Source organism: Arthrobotrys flagrans, assembly GCF_004000055.1.
Source record: "Arthrobotrys flagrans strain CBS H-5679 chromosome Unknown unitig_9, whole genome shotgun sequence".
NCBI lineage: Eukaryota > Fungi > Ascomycota > Orbiliomycetes > Orbiliales > Orbiliaceae > Arthrobotrys > Arthrobotrys flagrans.
In genome coordinates, this window is record NW_027137551.1 from 3,853,923 (window position 1) to 3,874,264 (window position 20,342).

The 20,342-nt window shown below is 45.0% G+C and overlaps 4 protein-coding genes across 4 annotated transcripts; all 4 read left to right on the forward strand.

Moving 5' to 3' along the window:
• Positions 1-1,357: 1,357 nt before the first annotated feature.
• Positions 1,358-6,718, forward strand: DFL_006479 (uncharacterized protein; the record flags this gene model as incomplete). Its single annotated transcript, XM_067635914.1, has 5 exons — positions 1,358-1,671; positions 2,058-2,122; positions 2,748-5,331; positions 5,644-6,482; positions 6,561-6,718. 5 exons carry the CDS (start codon positions 1,358-1,360, stop codon positions 6,716-6,718), a joined length of 3,960 nt encoding a protein of 1,319 aa, XP_067490297.1.
• A 3,896-nt stretch (positions 6,719-10,614) lies between these two features.
• Positions 10,615-11,108, forward strand: DFL_006480 (uncharacterized protein; the record flags this gene model as incomplete). Its single annotated transcript, XM_067635916.1, has 2 exons — positions 10,615-10,628; positions 10,790-11,108. 2 exons carry the CDS (start codon positions 10,615-10,617, stop codon positions 11,106-11,108), a joined length of 333 nt encoding a protein of 110 aa, XP_067490298.1.
• Positions 11,109-16,445: 5,337 nt separating this feature from the next.
• Positions 16,446-17,360, forward strand: DFL_006481 (uncharacterized protein; the record flags this gene model as incomplete). Its single annotated transcript, XM_067635917.1, has 4 exons — positions 16,446-16,465; positions 16,604-16,869; positions 17,025-17,140; positions 17,319-17,360. The coding sequence occupies 4 exons, from the start codon at positions 16,446-16,448 to the stop codon at positions 17,358-17,360; spliced, it is 444 nt and encodes a 147-aa protein (XP_067490299.1).
• Positions 17,361-18,547: 1,187 nt separating this feature from the next.
• Positions 18,548-19,390, forward strand: DFL_006482 (uncharacterized protein; the record flags this gene model as incomplete). The annotated part of the gene is made up of 2 exons (XM_067635918.1): positions 18,548-19,055; positions 19,134-19,390. 2 exons carry the CDS (start codon positions 18,548-18,550, stop codon positions 19,388-19,390), a joined length of 765 nt encoding a protein of 254 aa, XP_067490300.1.
• Between the last annotated feature and the right edge of the window lie 952 nt (positions 19,391-20,342).

Sequence of the window (20,342 nt, forward strand, 5' to 3'; positions counted from 1 at the left end):
CTTCAAACGAGCCAAGTGCCGTTCCCCAGTGGACAATGAATGTGAGAGGCACGATTCAAGCATAACTTGCGTTTTTCAATTGCAATGTGGTTCAACTGACAAAATGCAAGATGTCTTTGCCGTAGGGCAGATGCGGTCTGCTCTGCAAAGGGCTAAAAAGGAACACTACGAAAAAAAGGAACATGAAGTTAGTACTTCATGTTCCTAATATCCATACCCTTGCATTGAAACTTTTCTCTGCTTGGAATCGACCGAATCTAGGTCACCGGCGAAAGTTCAGGCTCCACTGAATCAAATCGAAGGAGGCTACATCCAACAACGCTTTGTTCGTTCTGTTCATGCGGGCCCCGTTCGTTCGTTGATACATCTGAAGCTGGGAGTCTCGTCTCGGACCTAGCCTCTCAAGCTCGCATCCTCATGGGTTCCATGCATATTTGAGAGAGTGCACCAGACAAAACTAAGACATAGCCATTCAAGTAGAAAACTACGAGATCCTGGCCAACTCCAATGTGATCCACCAACAACCGACCTGACCCGACCTAATGATATTTTAACAGCCAGAGGAAAAGAAAAAGACTGACGGAGAGAAACTCACGGGCTTAGTAGTAGCACTAGCAAGCAATATTTCTCTGACAAATGCGAACATCGAACTTCTTTTCAAGCCAACAGGCTCCTTTTTTCGTCAAGTTCTAGTGTCACCTGCAAAGCTAGACGCCCGCAGTTCGAAAAAGTTGTATCTGTCCAGCCAAAGGGAGAAGGCACTCGAGGCATGACGGCACCTCAGGAAATGCCCTGAAGCCTCAGTCAAACTAAACACGAGAGTACTCCTTTGAGCATCCAGATTACTCCAAGTTGTTAAGTCGGCTCTTTTACTGGTTTCTGAACTCCCGAGGCATTTAGCCTCCCATCAAAGTTACAATTTATCTCCTTCAACGAGTCGAGTCGTCCTTCCGTATTCCTCCCCGTTTCGTCGGTTCTTCCCAACATTCCAAGGATTCCACCAGACATTTGGAGACCTTAAGCTTGCAACTCGATACGCCACAATAGTCTTTAACCCAACTATCGACTCGTGGCCACCAATCCTGTCGCAGGCCACAGCTGTGTGTGATAAAAGTCCATTTTTCACTACTAATTGGTAACAAATTTTCGAAATAACTTAAGGTCGTCCGAATATTAGTATTCTCATGTCCGCACAGAAAGTCCGCACCATCCCCGCCGCTTTTTATCGTCGTATCGAATATCTGAGGAACACAAAGAGGTTGTTGTGAGCTGGCCTACTACGGGTCCCCTTCTTCGAAATTAAACCGCCAAAAGGACAAAAACAACTCGAGTTTCTACCCCACAGGAGTTCGTGGGCATGGACTTGCCGCCCGCAGTATCAGCTTCAGCATCATCGTCAGCAGCACACTTGTTACCACAGTCAACAAGCACCACAGCCGGCCGCAACTCTTCTTCTCCTTCTTCTTCTCATTCATCTTTAGCTGGTCTCGGAGGCCAGACCGGGCCCCGATCTTCGATTTCGGCTTTGGGAAGCGCCCCTCCTCCAAGTTTGCAAGCTCCGATTACCTCGTCCGGGAAATGCGCACACAAGGACGTTACAAGGTGTTCCCTTCACCGAGGAGAATGCTGCTCCTGTGGCGACAACAGGCCCCATGAACAATACTACGAAAGGTACGTATTAAGTACTTGGCGCTGTCATTCTCCTACCCCCAAATCTCTTTTGAGTTTTCTAGATAGACCCGATCGGTTCGCCTGTTCTCGTTTTCCTTGGGTCCCCTCAAAATGCAGTTGAATCCTCCGGATCTAAAGTGACGAAAACACACCGTGCCATCCGTACCCACCGCCCCTCCGGGAGCCGAATCGATATATCTTCCATTGCTTAGTACTATACCTGCCCGCCCGCCCGCCTATCTACTTCATTCTTTTTTTTTTTTTTTTTGCCGTTCGTATCACCTATGGGGTGTTTCGAAGAGCGAATTCCTGCGTCAAAAGATCGATAAAAACTAAAAACTTAGCGGGGATGAACGAAAGGCTAAATTGAAATAACTCAACTCCAGATACATCGACGGCGGTATAGTTCTTGATGCACCCAGATGGGCTCATTACTGCTCAGCTTGTAAAGGTAACTAAAATCCCCCCCCGCGTTCTAAGATATACATTTTTTATAAGTGCTTTAAATTTCATATTTGGCCAATATAACCTCCAGGTTATATTGATATTTGTACCCTGCGGATAATTCTACCACCACCATCGCCCAAGTCCTCTGATATTACCCAGCCGACCTCGATTCCTCTATGTAAAGCCCCCTCATTTGTTAACCGTACGAGCCATGTGTGCTGTATTTTGCGTTGATCGTTTTGCGCTGTTATCTGTTATGTGTGCTTTATGGTGTGCAATGGCTACTCAATCGAGCGGCTTGTAAAAATCTCCAGAAGCACATCCAACATGACACTACATAATGGGAGAACAGAGCAGAGGAAAAGCAGAGAAAACGCCTTAAGAACCGGGGTGTTTCCTAATGGTTTGAACTGGTTGTTTTCGGAATCAGGCCGTCTTTCCTCTCGTTTTGTAAACTTCGGCTGAACGAACAACACCATCCCCAGCTTTTGTTCGCTGGACCCCAAGAACTCACCTTACTGAAGCAGTAATTTCGCCTTGCATTGCCTTTGCGAGGGATGCTTTGATTGGAGTTTTCGTTTGCTAACCCGATGTCTCTCTTCCCGCCTGCTTCTTGCGATCAATTTTAGACTATTGGGATAGACTGAACGCAAGCGTCCCCTCATATCGTGATAATCAACCCCGTCTGACAGCTTGGGATCTTTTCCACGTCTTTGGTTCTCAAAATCCCCCTCAAAATCCCACGATATCAGTCCCCAATTTCACTCACTCCGATCCGACTACTTCTCGACATTCTCTTACATCTCCAGCACAAGCAGCAGTACCCGTGGCAACCTCGGAGGATGGTTTCCCATCATCATACGCCGTATTCCAGCATATGAGCCCCAACTTCTCGAACGAATACCATCCGGTTGTCGCTCAACATATTCGTACATGGGGCGAACTGGAGACTCGAATTGCAGATGAACCGAGGTACTCGCCGGAGTTTGAATCATTGCTCAGGCAGTATTATACCGCTCGTTATAAGGCCAAAAGGATGACGGAGTTAGATAGGCAGTCCAGGGGTGGATCGCTTAGTATTCAAGCGAGGGACGAGTATTTTCAGCTTTTGAATGCGCCAGGGCCGTTTGATATGCCGATTCCGTCGGGCTCTAGGAGTGGTGGTAATGGAAACGGTAGTCATGAAAACAGTGGTAGTGATCGTGGTAATAGTGGTAGCGGGGGTGGAGGTGTCGGGGGAGGTGCTGGTATTGGGGGTAGTGGTATCAATGGAGGAGGGGGAAGCTTAGCTGGCCATTCACTTCAACATCAACATCAACATTCACATCCTCACCAACATCACCAACATCACCAACATCACCAATATCCACATTCTCATCAACAGCAGCCTCAACACCAACTTCCACATCAAGCCCAACATCCAAATCTCGCACAAATAGGAATCAGCTTTGGGAGGGCCGCAACCTTTGGCAGTTTCCTTCAATCAGCTTCATCTGCCCAAACAACTTCTCACCCACGCACTCACGGCAATACGATATCTCACCAACCGTCATCGACACCAACAACAGCTACAGACGACAATCGACCTACACTAGGTGGCGTATCTTTGTTTACAAGTACGGGTACTAACTCGGCCTCAACATCCCCTTATCGATCATCACATAGGCGTCGAGGAAGCACACCTGCCGACAACATGCTGACTGCTCGAATCAATGCGCAAACTGACAACTCCAGTCGGCCGGCTCCTGTTATCGATAGAGAACGCGAACGGGATCGCGATCGTGAAACAGGCCGCATCACTGCCGGTACGTCCCCTAGCGCTGCTGATATCAGTGCTGCCGCTTCGAATCGGGAGAGGCCTTCAATTATTCGTTCCCTTGCTGCTCAAGTTCGTCTTTCTGCTGGTGATGCTACCACCCCGAATTCGGAGAGCCGGCTGCCAGTTTTTAGTTCACGTGCCGCTGCTACTACTAGTTCTGCTGGCGCTGCTGTTACTTCTTCGGATTCGGAGAGGCTTCCACCTTTTGGCCCTCCGTCTTCTGGGCCTTCACTTTTCGGTAGTTCTGCTGCTGCGGGCGGTGCTACCGGTTCGAATTCGGAGACCTGGCCATCAATTTTTGGCCACCCCGCTGCTACCACTAGTTCTGCTGGTGCTGCTACTAGTTCTTCGTCTCCCTCCCCCTCTTCCTCTTCTGGTTCTTCTCATTCCCTTCCTGCTGCTCTTCCTCACGGACCTTATCCTATCCCCACTGAAATTGCTGAAATCTCTGATTTCCGTCGTTCTCGTACTCGCCCTCGTTCCTCAAATTCAACTGCAAACCTTTTCACTCGTTCGAATGGGACTCGACGTCCCATCTCATCTGTAATGCCGGATATTGAGACAGAACGTACTGCAGCAGATCGTCGCCGCCAGCTCCGTGAGAGGAACGAATCCGAGTGGGAAAACCAGCGACCTTTGTCTGCTAGCTCTCCAAGTGGCTCCAATACCAACAGGACGAGTGTCGACAGCACGATTGTTGACACAGTCATGAGCGACCTACCAAGCAGTCAAAATTCCGACATCTCGAACAGGACCAGCAATTCTGCGAGCGAGCCTGGGAGAGTTGATACTGAACCACACAATTCTCTCAGACATCGACCTTATTTCCATGGTCCACCAACTAGCGATCCCTGGAACACCTCGTTGCTTCCTGGAGAGTCTAGCCGAAATGAGCTGAATGATCCGTCAGTTACAGCTCCATACAGACGCGACGGTTCCAGCAATCCTTCAACTAACACGCCTCAAAATACGATGTCTGGATCGCCTATTACGAGCATCGCTCCTTTCGTTTTCCCAGCAAATAGGCGAACGCTGCGTCCTACCCTGTTAGATCAGACTACGAGCCCCCCTGCTCAAAGTCCGCCTGAATCATCAACGGCTAGAAACGGTTTGGCGTCGCCGGCAAACAGGGTACCTGCGAATATCTTCACCAGTCTGCCTCATCTTCCAGCTCCTCTATTCTCTCCGCCCAGAACACTAAGCCGACCTCGCGGTGGGTCTATATCCAACAACGGCAATAACAACAACAATAATGCGAACCATAATCGCCAAAACTCGAATGGTAGCGATGGATTCCCTGCTACGAGAAGGGAACGAATGAATCCATTAACTCAGCCTTTGGGTACGAGGGCGGATCCTGAAAGAGAAAGTTACGAAAGCCCTGCTCGTAATTTGTAGGTTCTTTGCATTTCACTCTGCTTCCTTTGTGGCTCCCCTTGTTGCATTTTGATGTTTTTTGGATCTTGGTGTGTATTATCGCACAGATCTGCCATGTGGTACGATCTGCATTACGCTATTCGACCCATATTATTATCCCCTCAATCCAACCGTTATTTATCCTTCTGCAATGCCGCCTTGCTACTATTCTCGTCTTCCCTGTTGTTATTCGCCACTAAAGAAGGGAACATGTATGTTCCCGCCAACGGGCGATCCTTTCTACGAATGGTTGACTGATCGATATGGGCCCCTTTTCTTTTCTTTTATAGATTCTCTTCGAATCCCGAAGAACGTCGGCAATATGAAGAAACCGTTCGTCGTTTCGAACGGGAGCGCCTACAAGAACTTCGACAAGAACGCAATTACGAGCTTCTTCAACGCTCCAATCTTCAACGTCAGACGCAGCAGAACCAAGCCGACCTACCCAGCGAATCCCGATCCCATACCGCTGGTCCACAAGGCCGGCACGCTAACTGGCCAGGTCATAGCCAATCGCCATCTAATAGCAACAACATTCATGCACGCTCTCCAGATCACGCGTCTGCCCATTCGTTCACAGTAGTTGCAGAAGACGACCCGTCCTCTGCTTCTGAAGGCGATTATGAAGACCTTATACCCCTAGACGATACTTTGAACGACGATGACCAATTGTTTGCTACACTGGTTGACGGCTACTTATCAAGAGTTCCACATGAAAGTGTGAATCGTCGACGCGCTCGCCTTCTTGGCCTTTCTGGTGATGATCTCGGACATTTACCAGGTTCATCCCAATCATATAATCGGGCCTCTGAAAATGATGTTAGGGAACGTTTTAGGGCCCGTCGTATGCGTGATCGCGATGTAGAGACTCGGTACCGTCATAATGAGGCGATCCGCGACATTGCGAGCTTAGTAACCAGTGCTAGAGAAAGCGGTGTCATGGGCTTTCCCCATCGGTGGAGCCGTGAAAGTGGATTAGGAAGCAACCCGAGTGGCCGAAACACGAATAATAATAGTTCACAGACTACAAGAACTTTAGACCATCCTGAAAGGCCTGGTAATATGAAAGAAGAAGATCTGAAGATCATGGCTGATTGTAAGGTTTGTTATGGGCAGATTGCCGATATGGGTAAGTGATCACCCTTCCACGAGGCCCACCTCGATACCAAACTTGCTTCGATTTATAATTGCTAATTCTGGGCTTTAGTTCTACTTCCATGCGCCCACCTCGCTCTCTGCCAATGGTGTGCCGAGACCGTCGCGCCAGCTGCTCCAAACCGTCCCGAAGGCGTCGTTACCCCGCGAAGCAACTGCCCGGTATGCCGCGCCCGAGTTGAACGGAAAATCAAAGTCTTCCGCTGCTAGAATATTGATCTATTTGATCTTTTTTCTGTACACATATTGAAAGTACATACCCGAAGTGCAAATTCCGTCGCCCGATTTGCGCCTCAACGCAATAATACTACTGTTGGTCTTCAGGCTTATGATATCTTTTCGAAGGACTATCGACTCTACTTTTCTAGGAACTCGCCCTTTTGAAGCGCTCCGCCTGCATTACATTATACAATATTTCCCATCTCGCAATTGCATTTGAAATGAAAACCTCCCCTGCTTTTTCAGCCTTCAAATTGAAATGATTCCCCTCTATATCTTTATCAATGGTGTTTTTTTTTTTTAAAAAAAATTTTGTTCGGCGGGCGGTTACGATCAATATTGTTCTTATTCTTATTATTTTCAATGGCTGGTGTGTTTAGCTCTATACACTTTTCCTCCTCGGGGCCTTGCTTCAGCCTTTTCGTTTATGGGCTCTGCTGTCGATTTGACTTTGTTTTTCGTTCCTTTCTGCTCTAGCTATTAGCATTTTTGCTATTCGTTTTTATGGTTTTATCATTGTTTTTTATAGCCAGGACTTGGGGTTATCGAATTCGGTGTACATAGTAAGGTAAGAAATATCATGATAACTATAAATTTATTATTAAAACGTTATCTTCGTATCGAGACCCAGGAGATTTTCATTGCGGCGTTCACAACGTTCATTTCATGCTCTTGCAGAATATTGAAGACGTACAGGGAGAAGGACCCAATTACCGCATGTGCAGCTGCAAGATAGTTAGGATCGGCTTTGTTTTTGGATCGTGGACTATATGCGGGATCGATATCGTTTGACGAGGCATACGCGGGTTTGAGTATTTGTCAACCGGTATAGACCGGAAATATAATGGTTAGATGGGTGCCCCAGGTATAGGGATATACCAATCCCGAAGTCGACTTGTGAGTGCCATGACTACTTAGCGGTCGGCTCGTGGTCCAGATTTGGAGGGTGTGGTGGATATACAACGCTAGCAACGCGGGTTTGTGGTACATGATGGGGTTGCAAATATAGAAGAGAACATTATGACATTTTGCTCACAAGGGGGTAGTATACTACTTCAGCGCGCTAGAAGTCTGGAATTCGAGTAAGACGTCCTTTTTCTTCATATATTCGATTAGTTATCATGTTCTTTCTCAACAACATAAGAGGTAAGCACATCTACGAAGCTTATTTGTAAACACTTCTACAGTTTGTGCAGCATGAGCATGGGAATTACGGTGGCTATAAATAATGAGACGCCGTGCTACGGGAATTGTTCTCCTTACGCTCGTGAAACTGTCCAAAGTGCACATCTTTCACAAAATCCCCCTTGGTGTTTCAAAATTTTCGTAAACCTTATAAGAAAAGGCAGCTGATTTTCGCTTCTTCATCTCAGCCTAAGCGGACTCTTCACGTAATTTTGCTGCTCTCCAACTCCTGGAGTTGTCAATATATTAAACTTCGTTAATAAAGCTCTGTCTATCAATTAGATCATGGCAGTATGTCAAGTAATCGGTCTTGAAGCTGCAGATGAATCGTAGTTGTCGGGCATCGAAGAATGGGCGCCCAATGGATGACTTGGGAGGAAAATTATATATATATATATATATAGAAGTTTTGACCTTACAGGGTGTTTGACATTTCTGTTGGCGTTACCGACAAATGGAAGGTTAATGGCGTATTGAGGGGTTCTTAAGTCTGAGAATGATCTTCCCGAGAGCGATGGGGTGCTTTGGATTGATAAACAGGGCTGGAATTCGAGTTTTTTAGTAAAAGATTTGGATTGAAAGATTTGGAAAGAGGGCGAGGAAGCAGATATACTAATGTTTGAAATCGTGTAAACAAAGGCTAGAGGCTAAAGGTAAGCTGTCGACAAATTTTTGATGTGTAATGTCATAAACTTGGCTTCTGGTCCTATACTAAGTAGATTTATAGATAAAGCATTATCTCAAACGAAAGCTACTAACTTTTGTATAATGAAGTCCCGAGCATCCAATATCATAGACTTACTATATGACTTACTCATTGTTCATGGGATATATCAGCTACGCTATTGCTACCATCTGCCCATGACTGGAACTGTGAATGACGGGAGTAATTGGGGTGCACAATTACGCAAGAGATATTTGCAATTTTCGATTGAGTATCGATACCGTTCTTCCGATCAATGGCATTCTTTGGGGTAGCATGAGATTGAAATTCTCGTAAACTTAATATCTTTATAATGATGATATCATTATCGCATTGGAAAACTAGAGTGGCATATGTTGCGCTTGGCTACATCCCTATTGCGGCTTTAAATTCGACGGTCGAGAGGATATGAATTATTGTGCAATTGTGGACGGAACGGGCCTCCCGATCACGATCACGATCTAAGATACGTCGATACTGGAAATATCTGGCGGCGCCGCGGCAATGTTATATTTTAGATATTGAAGACAGATTCGGGTATAGATAGATCTTATACTGCCATATCGTGCCAAACTCCACCAAGGAGAATTATATCCCTATCGATCTATAAAATTCATGATATCGGTTGTTGCTTTGGAACCGTTGCGACATTGTCTCCTCGATGATCGACACTAAAGTTTTTTTGTTCTACTGCGAATAGTAAAAACAAGGGGCGAAGCAAGATTATATCTCCTGGAGCGACGCTTTCATCTCGAAGCCTAGGAAATCGAACATCAATTACCCTTACCGAACTTAAGGATCCACGGTACCAGCTACTCTGACGTCAACCCGAAATGTGGGAAATTTGGAACCACAATCTCGCCAAATTTCTAGAATTCTGGCGCAAAATGTTAGAAGGGTTCTGGAATGATCACTTGCATACCACCCACCTGAACAAAGCGTTACACGGAATACATTATTATAGAGAAAAACTGATCCACGAAAACAAGTACCCCCACGAGTCCAGGATTCTCTTACGCTAGCGTGAGAATCTGAACCCCTTCGGAAACGGCACGGGAGGGAATGTCAACCTAAAAGCGAGAATCATGTTTTGACTAAGCTTTAATTGAGAACCATCCTAAATTTTGTATGTGCCTCAACGTCAAACTGGATTGACATTCGCACCTACTTTATGCCACATCATCGCTTTAATATTTCTCATCTGGAAGTATTAGCCAGCTCAAGAACATTCTTTAATGTATACTCAAGCCCAACTACTCAGGCTATGGTTAAACAATTTCTAATTTCAAAATTTTGACTAAATTTCCCTTATACAAAGTATTATAAACGTATCTAAATTCTCCCTAGAAAGTTATGAAGGGTAACGTTCCAGAGCCGGGTTACGCCTTCACGTCTCAGTAGGCCATTTTGAGGATCTCTTGGCTCGTCGCCAGACTCCTCAACTTATGAAGATCTCATGTTGTGCTAACGTTGTAACAGTATTTTGAGACTATATATGTATATCTCCCATACTTAAGCTTATAGATGAATACGGTACTACAGGACTGGGGGCTCTGCCGTTAAATCGTTGCCTCTAATATAGGCACTTCGAATGCTAGAGATATCTTGAAATATATATGCAGCTGTTTAGCTACACAGCCATAGGAATCGAATACGGGATGGTTTACCTCCCATAAGAACTAAAGGATAGAATCGCATTCTATCTCACTCGCAAAGACCTTAAAAATCTTCGCATCGCCTCGAGAGAGTTTCGAAATTCGGCCTCACGAGAATCGTTTGGCAGGCGGAGTAGGCTAATATTAAGCTGTGGCAAAGATGATGAACGCGACTTCGAGTGTAATTTTGAATATAATGGAGTTGAATTTTTGCACCGCAAGCTGGTTGAATTCCGCCAATGAAGAACATACCTCCCTTCTCTTCTCCTGATAGCGCACGCTTTTAATGTTCTCGAATATGCACCAATCCTTTGAGACGATGGTGGGTACTAACTAAGCTCTATATGGCGAACTATGTGTAAGTTCAGGAAGTGACGTATACTGGCAGTAGTACAGACCTCCTAAATATTCGCATCAGCACCTATTCCGGGGAAGAGGATGAATTTTGTTACTCCTTCCCATGTACGCTTGAGGACTGGAAATTGGAGGCTGGTTTCGGTTCCGATTACGATATGGTAGAGATGCTAGAATAGAAAGTGATGAGGATATTAGCGACGACAGTGATGAATACGAAAATGAAGACAATGTAGAAGAACAAGAACAGGAGCAAGAACTACACAAAGAAAAGCAAGAAAAAGATCCAACCGAGGAACCGGGTGTAGACATCTGGGTAGATAAATCATACGTTATACTGGATAGATATACTAGGAACGAGGACAGAATCTATGCTGCTAGTACTCTAGCCCAGTTTGTTGCAGAGCAGGAAGAAAACTTCGAGGAGTCAATAGAAGCTCTGAAAGAAACCATTGCCGCCTTATACCACCTCTACTCAGAGTAATAATAAGGTCCTGGAACTCACGTTGCCACTGTTTGAAGGACGTTATGTTTGATAGGTAGGTCCGTTAGCTGGATGCGAAAGATTCGGTCAGAAAAGTATTCTTTCATGGGACGGAAACTATTGACCAAAGGAATCAATAGAGATAGGTACCGAGAGTCTCATACACCGATTTGAAGGCGGTGTAAACGTGATGTTTGGCCCAACTACCAAATGTTGGCCCAAATTCTCGATGACGCCAAACAGCAGCCGCTGGAAATTCGCCTGGATATGTTCCCGACATATCCCTTCATCGATTCGAATATGTCGCCAAGTCTGTTTAGTAATAGCCTCTACGCTATGGGCAATCTCCAACGACTGCGGCTCCCACTGACAAATGGAGTAAAACTACTGTGCCCAGTGAGTGCCAATGCAGCCCTAGGAACCCTCTATAAACCCCTGGACGCGCGTAAAGAATCTCTCAAGACCTTGGTACTCGGTTTCATGGCCATTGGAGCTCTTCTTAAGGCCGGCATTAGGACCTTGGGCTTCTGGGCGGAGACGAAATCAAACCAATTATATTTCCAGAGCTCGAAGAACTACTCCTGAGGAACATAACAGTCCCAGCCAGTCCCAGCACTAGCGGCAGATATGGAACGATTGATAAAACCACACCAAACCCTCCGCTGTTTATGCTTTTTCCAAGTCCATATGCTCGCTCAGGTATACGACTAGGGCAAACTCTTTACAGAAATCATAAAGCCCTCGAATATTGAGAAGTTTTATTTATGCAGGTCCTTGAGCGGTCACGGAAATATTTCAGACCCGAGGAGTCTACATACAGTGACTTTACCGAAGACGGTTTCACGCCTATATATACCAACCTCGCGTCCGGAAGGTTGGAGAAGTGTTCGAATGGTTATCTTCGATAAAATCTCATTTAGACCTGCGTTAGTTAGACAACAGTCCCCATTCGAGGTATTAATACCAAGGAACACCCTCTTTTTGTGATGGGGGAGGCGCACGGTTGGTTCGAGTATGAAGTGATATACGACGATTAGGGGCTTGAGGGCCATCCTTTCTTTTCAATAACAAGCAAAATAAAGAAGGATCTTTTGTGACCCCGAGGCTACAGCTTTGTAAGTCGTTTCTCATATTGCAAAATTAACTTTGCTTGACATATATACAAAACAGACGTTATTGTTATTATATAGCCCAGAATACCTATTAGTGATTGAGTCGCCTAGATTTCAACAATCTAGCAATGGTGCTAACTATGCAGTTATGGAGTCTGCCATGGCCCAAAGTGTGGTAAAGAACTTGGGTGACTCCCCAATTGCAGCGGTAGTAATACTAATGGTGTTTGTAAGGGCTCTAATTGTGGATCTAGATGCAGCGATAAAAATTGCAACAAGCCTTGGACAACAGGCACTAGCAACGGAAATGCCACTTATATAAATATTATGAAATCAGCGCCCCTAGAGGTGGAGAAATAGTCTCGAGGTCAGTCGCTAGCCCACCGATCAAATCCAGCACCAAGTAATAGCCGTTGGATCTAACAGTGGACGTCGAATCCGGCTGGAAGTAATACTTTCGCGACCTGCCAGCGTGAAATGCTTGTATTTGGCACGATTCCTTACGAAGCAGTGGAATGGTCTAGCGCAAATTCACTCCAACAGCAAATGACCAGGAGAATCGCACCTGGACTGCGACGAGTGGCTTTGATTGGGGCCCCGCTAGTGGTGGAGATTATGCTGGTAACTGGTCTGCCCGTCTGCTTCATATTTCTGTTTCAAATATCAGCAGTGGCTAGTTGAGTTTTGCGGGCCTACGTCAAATACAGATGATAATTTCTATCAGTTTAATATGCTAGTTTGCCATCTTAAGATCTTTCTATCTGTGGCTGTGGCGCCAGTAAACCTTCTGTTAGGTGCGAGGAAACCGCCATCACCAAGGAAAGAGTTGGACTTTTATTCTTTAAAAAGTACGCAAACAAGAGATGTACGATTTCTGCCTCAAAGCTCACAATACAGTCACTGCCCTTCATTCAACGACCGTTTATACATACTGTGGACGAACATAAATTGTGTTGAAGATGTGGTATTCTAACCTGAGTACCAACATTTGCATCCTCGGCGGTTGACGGTGTTCTAAAATACGAAACATATATTTGCTTATAAAAAATAATAATATAAAACATCAAGGTTGTATTGGGGTTTTGTATTGAGGTTTATACCTGTGTAGGTAGGTAGGTTTAGCCTCTTCCGATATCACGATTTTACCTTAACTGAATTGTGGTGGAGAGTCGAATTTAAAGGAGAGTGGTGATTTCTAGATTTCTACGGTCGCGGGAACTTGGGCCTTTTTAATATAATTAACAACGTGTGGGACGCAATTTACAAACTATTGATTGAGAAGCTATCAAATTTTGTTCACCTCGCGAGGTGGACTTGTTAAATACAGTTTGACCTTGACGTTGAGCCCAAAGTGGTCTTGCAAGGCCCAAAGTACTTACTGGTACCTAATTGTCTTGAGCCCAATTGATATCTACGAAATTATATATACTACAAGGACAAAAAAAGCTTTAAAACCATTGACCTTTATTATAGCTAGCTCCACAAATGTCAACCCCGGCTATCATTGGTTTCGTTTGAGCGGAAGAGCCTCAAGCCCCTGCGCACCCGCCATTCTGGTTCTATCGTAGCCTTGTAAACTCGCTTGTAACTAAGCTACAGTCGCCAAAGTGCATGGATCATTTTATGCGAGAGGCTTTATGGAAAGGTAGCTACATATATGTACTTGTATCGGCTAGTGGCAGAAGTTTATATCTTTACAAATTTACACTCAATTGGAGTTTGAATCATTTGGTGGAAAACCGCAAGATGTCGGTAACCTGACTTTAGTAGGAATGGTAATGAAGCAGTTGACCTCCGAAACGGATATCTCCATGGACATAAAAAGCGTCAAAATCACGCCAGAGGATCCTGAGGGAGTTGGCAACGATATCATGATACCATTCTAGGAGCAGAAACCAGTATTACGCTCAATGAAGGGGCAAATGCCAAGAATTGTTCGGATGAAACCGAGACCGTCTACCCCATCGATGACGAATGCCATCATGTGTGCATCCATCGTACCTCCAATTTCTGTTCTGCAGGACTAACGGTCATAAGACACAGATATGACACTCTCAAGACCGCCATCCGTCGCCAAGACACCTTGTGTACTCCTAATCGCAAGCGATACCTCGGTTGGGAAGTGGACTCCGGATCAAACGAGATTGATTAGCCACCGCCAAACACGTCGAAACTACTGCACCCAAGCCTTTTCAAACTTGGCTTTGCTGCGCTGTTACAGCTTACTTCGCCTCAGAATCTGTGGCTCTAGATCTAGATCTATGTGAAAACATTATGAAACCAACACAGTCCTTGCTATCGGGCATCATAAACTGGTCGTAGGATTTTCTATTGCGGAAAATTTTGGGCCAGATCGTCGCGATGGTTCTATCGTTTGCGGTTAGTGGGCATCTGGCTCAATGTTTTGACCGAGGGTTTTCCGACGGGCGTGGAACGGCTTCTACGGGGTGTGTCGGCTGGGTATATCGGTGCTTCTGGACTTTATTGGACAATTGATGACATTCGACTTTGTATTGAGCACGGCAGGGTTCATAACGAGAAGAATCTGCAAGAGCAAGGAACTATTGGTCGCTATGCAGGATCTATGGTTTCGGGATGACGTGTGCTATCCACAGCGCCATGGACTGTTGTAAAAAAGTTTTTTCCCACGGCAACCGTAACGATTGAGAGTACTGCGTATTGTTAATCCAAGGGAGGTAACGCTGCTAGAAATGTATAGGACATTTGAGTGGTTGAAGCTCATCTCCCAATTCTGATTGAGAGGTTGGAAGTGGGATATTGGTGTTTTTTATGCATTGAACCGCCGTTATTTTGACGCAATATTTGGACAGATTAAGATACAAAGACCAGATCATGTTAACTAGCAATAACCGTTAACCCTTTTTTTTTTTTTAAAGAAAAACCGTTGTGTGCTTATTCCGCTGTCTAAGATTCAAGACATAATCTTTGTACAAACATCCACAATAAAAGATAAACTAGTTTGCATAAAATGTGAAATGCAATGGTATTCACAAAATGTAACTTGAGGGCCCTGAAAGCGCTTACGTGGTCGGCAGACTTTGGCGATGTTTAAGAATATATTCAAATGAGAGTGTCTCCACATTGCAAGGTTAAAGGCTAATTTCACGCGCATATGAAATCCCCAGATAATATCTCCATTGCGGAGTGCCCTGGAGTTACGGGAAGCGATTACACTAATCTACCGGGCCCGTGATGCATTAAGACAATATTAAGACGCTGATGTCATCCCCACCAATTGGCCAAACAGATGTAAAGGAAAAATGGAGAAGCTTGGACCCTTAAGATGTGAAGTTTCAGATCTGAAAAGCAAAACGACGCTATCGCGGACGGATTTTAGCATCAAATCGGAGGATTTCCGATATGGGAAAACCATGGTTCAGCGGTTTTGCTTCATGCTCATTTTCACTCGACATATGCAAGCCACAAGGTCAAAGCCGCACTCCCAGATCCTAAATAAACGCCACGAGAAAGATATATTCCTAACCAAGTATTGCAGTGGAAAGAGAAAAAAAAAAAGATGAAACCAGGCCTCGGTTGTGATCCCAGCCTACTCATATACTATCTACATATTCCTCCGTCCGTAGACGGACCACGTGGCTGAGCACTGCAAACACCAGATACGCTTCAAGGTCGAACACCCGGCGCTATGCCATTCGCTAGTGACAGAAATGGAAACCTCTCGGGTCGAAATCATCGAATTGGGGAAAAAAGGTCAGAGGGAAACGAGCAGGGTGGCCATATACCGGCCGCCCTTCAAGGCACTCAACATTTGCTGGCAAAGCGGCTTTGTGACCAAACAGCACAGCAAAAACGGCGTTACATGGTGTGTACTCTGAGGAAATTTGCGTTCGGCCGTTTTCTAGAAGGGGTACTAGCAGAGGCTAGTTTACTGCTTGTAAGGGAAACTTTTAGCCCTTACTAACCTGAGTGAGGCATAGCTTCGAAGAGGGGATTATATGCGGCATTGGTATATGTACACCTAGCTGCAAGTAATTATAGTAGACTAAATAGCTCCAAGGATTTATATAAACCGTTGGCTACCGGTCTCTCTTTGTACCCCATTCTTACGATTATCTGCAGAAAACGCCAGCTCCACAAAGTAACTCCGGCAAACCACCGACTATTTTTTAAAAAATTTCGACCGAGACTCGTATGAGGCTACACCGACAAAATCTTAATATCTTTTATAAATTTTAGAACAAAAATGCTTGTTGAAGTTAACAGGTAAGGCATCTGTGCTTTGAGTCAGGCCCGAGCTTTAAAATTTTTTATCCAGCCGATTGGTCGGTGCGGGCCTGGATCAGCCACTACTGTTTTAACATCGGACGAAACTGACTAATCTTCGAAAATCTGAAAACACAGTGTTGCCGACCTTAACAAGGTTCTCAGTTCAAATCAATATTGCAATTTCCTCCTATATGATGGAGAGTGGTCGACAAGCAGCAGCCGGGATCCGTTCTCGTACCAATACCTATGCTACTCGGAACTCTACCCACGCTTGAACTTCTACGTTGTGAAGAGGACGGCCGAGGTTGCAGCTGCTATACTCGACAAATTCGGCCTGGAGGCATCTGCCGAGAAGAAATCCATTGCCTTTAGAAGTACAAGAAGAGAGAGCACAGACAGCAGTAAGTTCCGGTTTCCTAATTACCCCGCTGTGTTGTGGAGTGTTTATCGACCGTCTGCGTCGACAAGTGGTTGGCATTGAGTGTAGAAGTGCATGATATCATGAACAATAAATTTAGAAAACAGTGATAGCTAACAATGTAGAATCATGAAATAGTCGTGTTCTTCAGCTTCTACCATGAAAAGCCAGCGGAGTCTCTTAAAGCAGGAGAACTATCCGCCTTCCACTATGCTATTGACCGGTGCTCGTCTAACGGCAACGCAACATTCCAAGTTTGACCTCCCAACTCCCCACCCAGCCCACACATTCACAATTCACCCATTCACACACACACTCCACCACTTTATATATATACATATCCCTCACCATATACGCCATGGGGAAGAAGCCATAGATGCAGATGTAGGAAAGAATAACCGCTAATATCCTGTTCTTGTTTCTTCCGCTCAGTCAAAACAAACAGCTTTGGCCAGGAGGAGCACGATGCTATAGTTTCCTTGGTTCGCGTGCGCTCTCTCTCTATTGTCCCGGGTCCTTTCCCTTCGCTCTCTGTATAAGTACTCTCTTCTTCTCTTTCTATTCTTTACCAGCGTCCTCGAGCTCGATCGGCTATCGACGACGACATTCGATCCTTTGGACTTCCTTATACTTTTCTTCGACCGCCTTTTTTTTATTTCGCTTACGATACCTGGATTATATTCTTTTTGTTTCTTTTTTTTCTATATCTTTTCTGAAAACTGTTTTCTGCTTCTTGGGATATATCTGTCTTTTTGCTGTTTTAAGTCATTTTAGTCTGGCTTCTTTAGCTTCGGTCATACCCTTTTCTTTTATTTCTTTTGTGCTTGGGTTGCGGTGTAGGATATGGCTCTGCTTTGCATTTTTCCTTCTTTCTTTAGCTTTGGGTTTTTTAAATAGAGACCTCGTCGACGAAGCTTGTCAGTATCTATCGGTAGCAAGCAATGAGTCTTTAGTATGGCGTGATAGTATAGTATCGCCAACCAATTTCATTGAGGTTCTTTCTCTCAATTCTTTATCTCTTGTCAAAACTATTCCGTAAAACTCAACTGCTAGCTTCATCTCTGCCAAGAGCCAAAGACGAAAATCACAACGCAAATTTTGTCCCCTGGACATTGTCATAAAAGTGATCGCCACGAAGACTACCTGTATAGCTTCGTAGCTGTATTTGGGCTCAAAGGCCTCTAGCTAGAGATGCCGTAGTCAGATTTTAGCACTATGGCACAGCACACAGTTCCATGAATCAAATTCCAACACGCCCAACGTGGTTGGCTATGTGGCCAGAAATCTGTGTTGTCACACGATATGTGGCGCAGGTGGTCTTGCGAATACTGTGTAACAATAGTCCCGTGGCTTGATTCGTCGTGTTGGAAATTGAACGACTTCGTGAATAAAATATGTTGCTCTCTTTAACAGTTCGCCCCTAGAGACTACCTCTCACGACGACGATTATAGAAAACTCCCAGCAACGGATTTTTTTTTCTTTCTCTATATCTTCTCCCCATCTCACTCTTTCTGCCCCTCTCGTCTTCTCTTCACTTCTTCCCAACACCTCACGCTGTCTCCCTCCCAAACCAATCTCAAGACACATTCCTGTCTAAAATCAGCTACACACTTCTTCTATCTCAACTTCGTGCTTGATAACCTGCTTTCTCGCATTCACGATGGCTGCTGTTTCTCCAAATCAGCTTTCATCTCCTGCTCCCATAATGCCCCTGTCTTCTGACAACTCACGCGCTTCTAACGTCCCTTCTTCTTCATTGAGATGCGTCAATTTTACTCTTCCTCCTCTTGCTATGTCTCGAGAACTTTTCCCGGAGCGTTTGGAAGGCTATACTCCATACCAATGGGCCATGGCGATGGAACCGCCATTGATCATTCCTCAAGACAATAATCTCCAGCTTGCTATTAAAAACTTGCAGAATGCTTATCCAAGCTACGTTCCAGCCCAGACCGGCTACGTTCAAACACATTTCGGCTATACCCCGCGTTCTCAAGGACTTGGACAAGACTATGGGCATGGGTATGGACGAAGCTACAGTCAAAGTTCCCGACAAATCTATGGTCAAAGCTACGGTCAAAACTATCGTCAAAACTACAGCCAAAAGTGCAACCAAAACTACAGGCAAGGATATACACATGGATCCGGATACGGACGAACCGACAATGGAGGTAAGTTGATCTCTGAAACATCCAACATATTTGCGTGTTGATTATGGCCTTACTGACGCATCTTACTGTGGTGTATAGGAAAGAATGTCTTCTGCCCATATTTGAGGAACAGAGGGAACTGCAAGTTCTCAGGCAACCGCTGTGCCTTTTCTCATGATCACCGTCTCCTTCAGAAGATTCAGCCGGCTGCTGTCTCTGATGGGAAATCGTCCTCGCAACAGACGGCTAAGAACAATACTGAGATTTCTCCTGCGTCTCGAAAGAGTACGCCCGGTTCTAAGGTTGAAAACCTAGTCAATGACGTCACCATCGTCAATAATTCCGTTCCAGTTTAGGCAACTAGTTCAATTATTGTCTCTGCAGCTGTGCCAAATATTGGACAAGCCATTTCAACCTCTGGCAGAGAGGTCATTCCTGCCATTCTGACCTGGTCTCCCAATGCGATCCTTCTTCGTAGACTTGTACATTGCAGCCTCTAACTCCGTAAATGGTAGGCATCATAACTAATGGTTGATATTGAGTAGATCGTGACATTCTCAAGAGTGAACTGTAGTCGTGACCTAGATTTTGCCCAAACCCCCTCTTGTAACCACATAGGTTCCACCACCATATGATGACCAACATTTATGGCCAATATATTCAGATCCACAGTCTGACAGACTATCAAATTTCGACCACCATTGAATTTAATACATGACTCATATACAAGAAACCCCTCACTCCATCGCGATCAAGGTCGATCCTAAGATCTTAAGACCTCTTTTTAAAAAAAACTTAAGGATAAATATGCAAGTTTTAATTCTTGGTGGTCTCGCAATAAGCTAGACCCATCGCTTTGAGCCGAGATAATTCTCACGATCCTTCCCCAACGCCGCACGTACATGCGAACCTTTCCTCCAAGTATACTAGAACATATATTCAATTTTCACCTTGATATAGCAACTATCTCTACATGTTACCGAAATATGCTAGAGTATTTTTATTCATACTTCGAGGCTGAAAAGGGCGCTCCCAACAGGCACAAGGCTAGGAAAGATCTGGGTCTTGTGAAAGTGAGCTAGATAATAAATTAGGTGGCTTTGCGATCTAGACAGAGATTCATGGGTTACAGGCGCGACGAAAACTGTACTTGGTCGAAGGTTATGGGGAATTGAAGTGAAAGAAAGTTTCCAATGCTACGCTTTATGTAATGCTCAGCACGTAAATAGGAAAATTGGGACTGCTTAAGATGTATACAACATTGGTAGCAAGCATTAATGGTGGTAATAGTGGCGGTAGCAGTAGTAA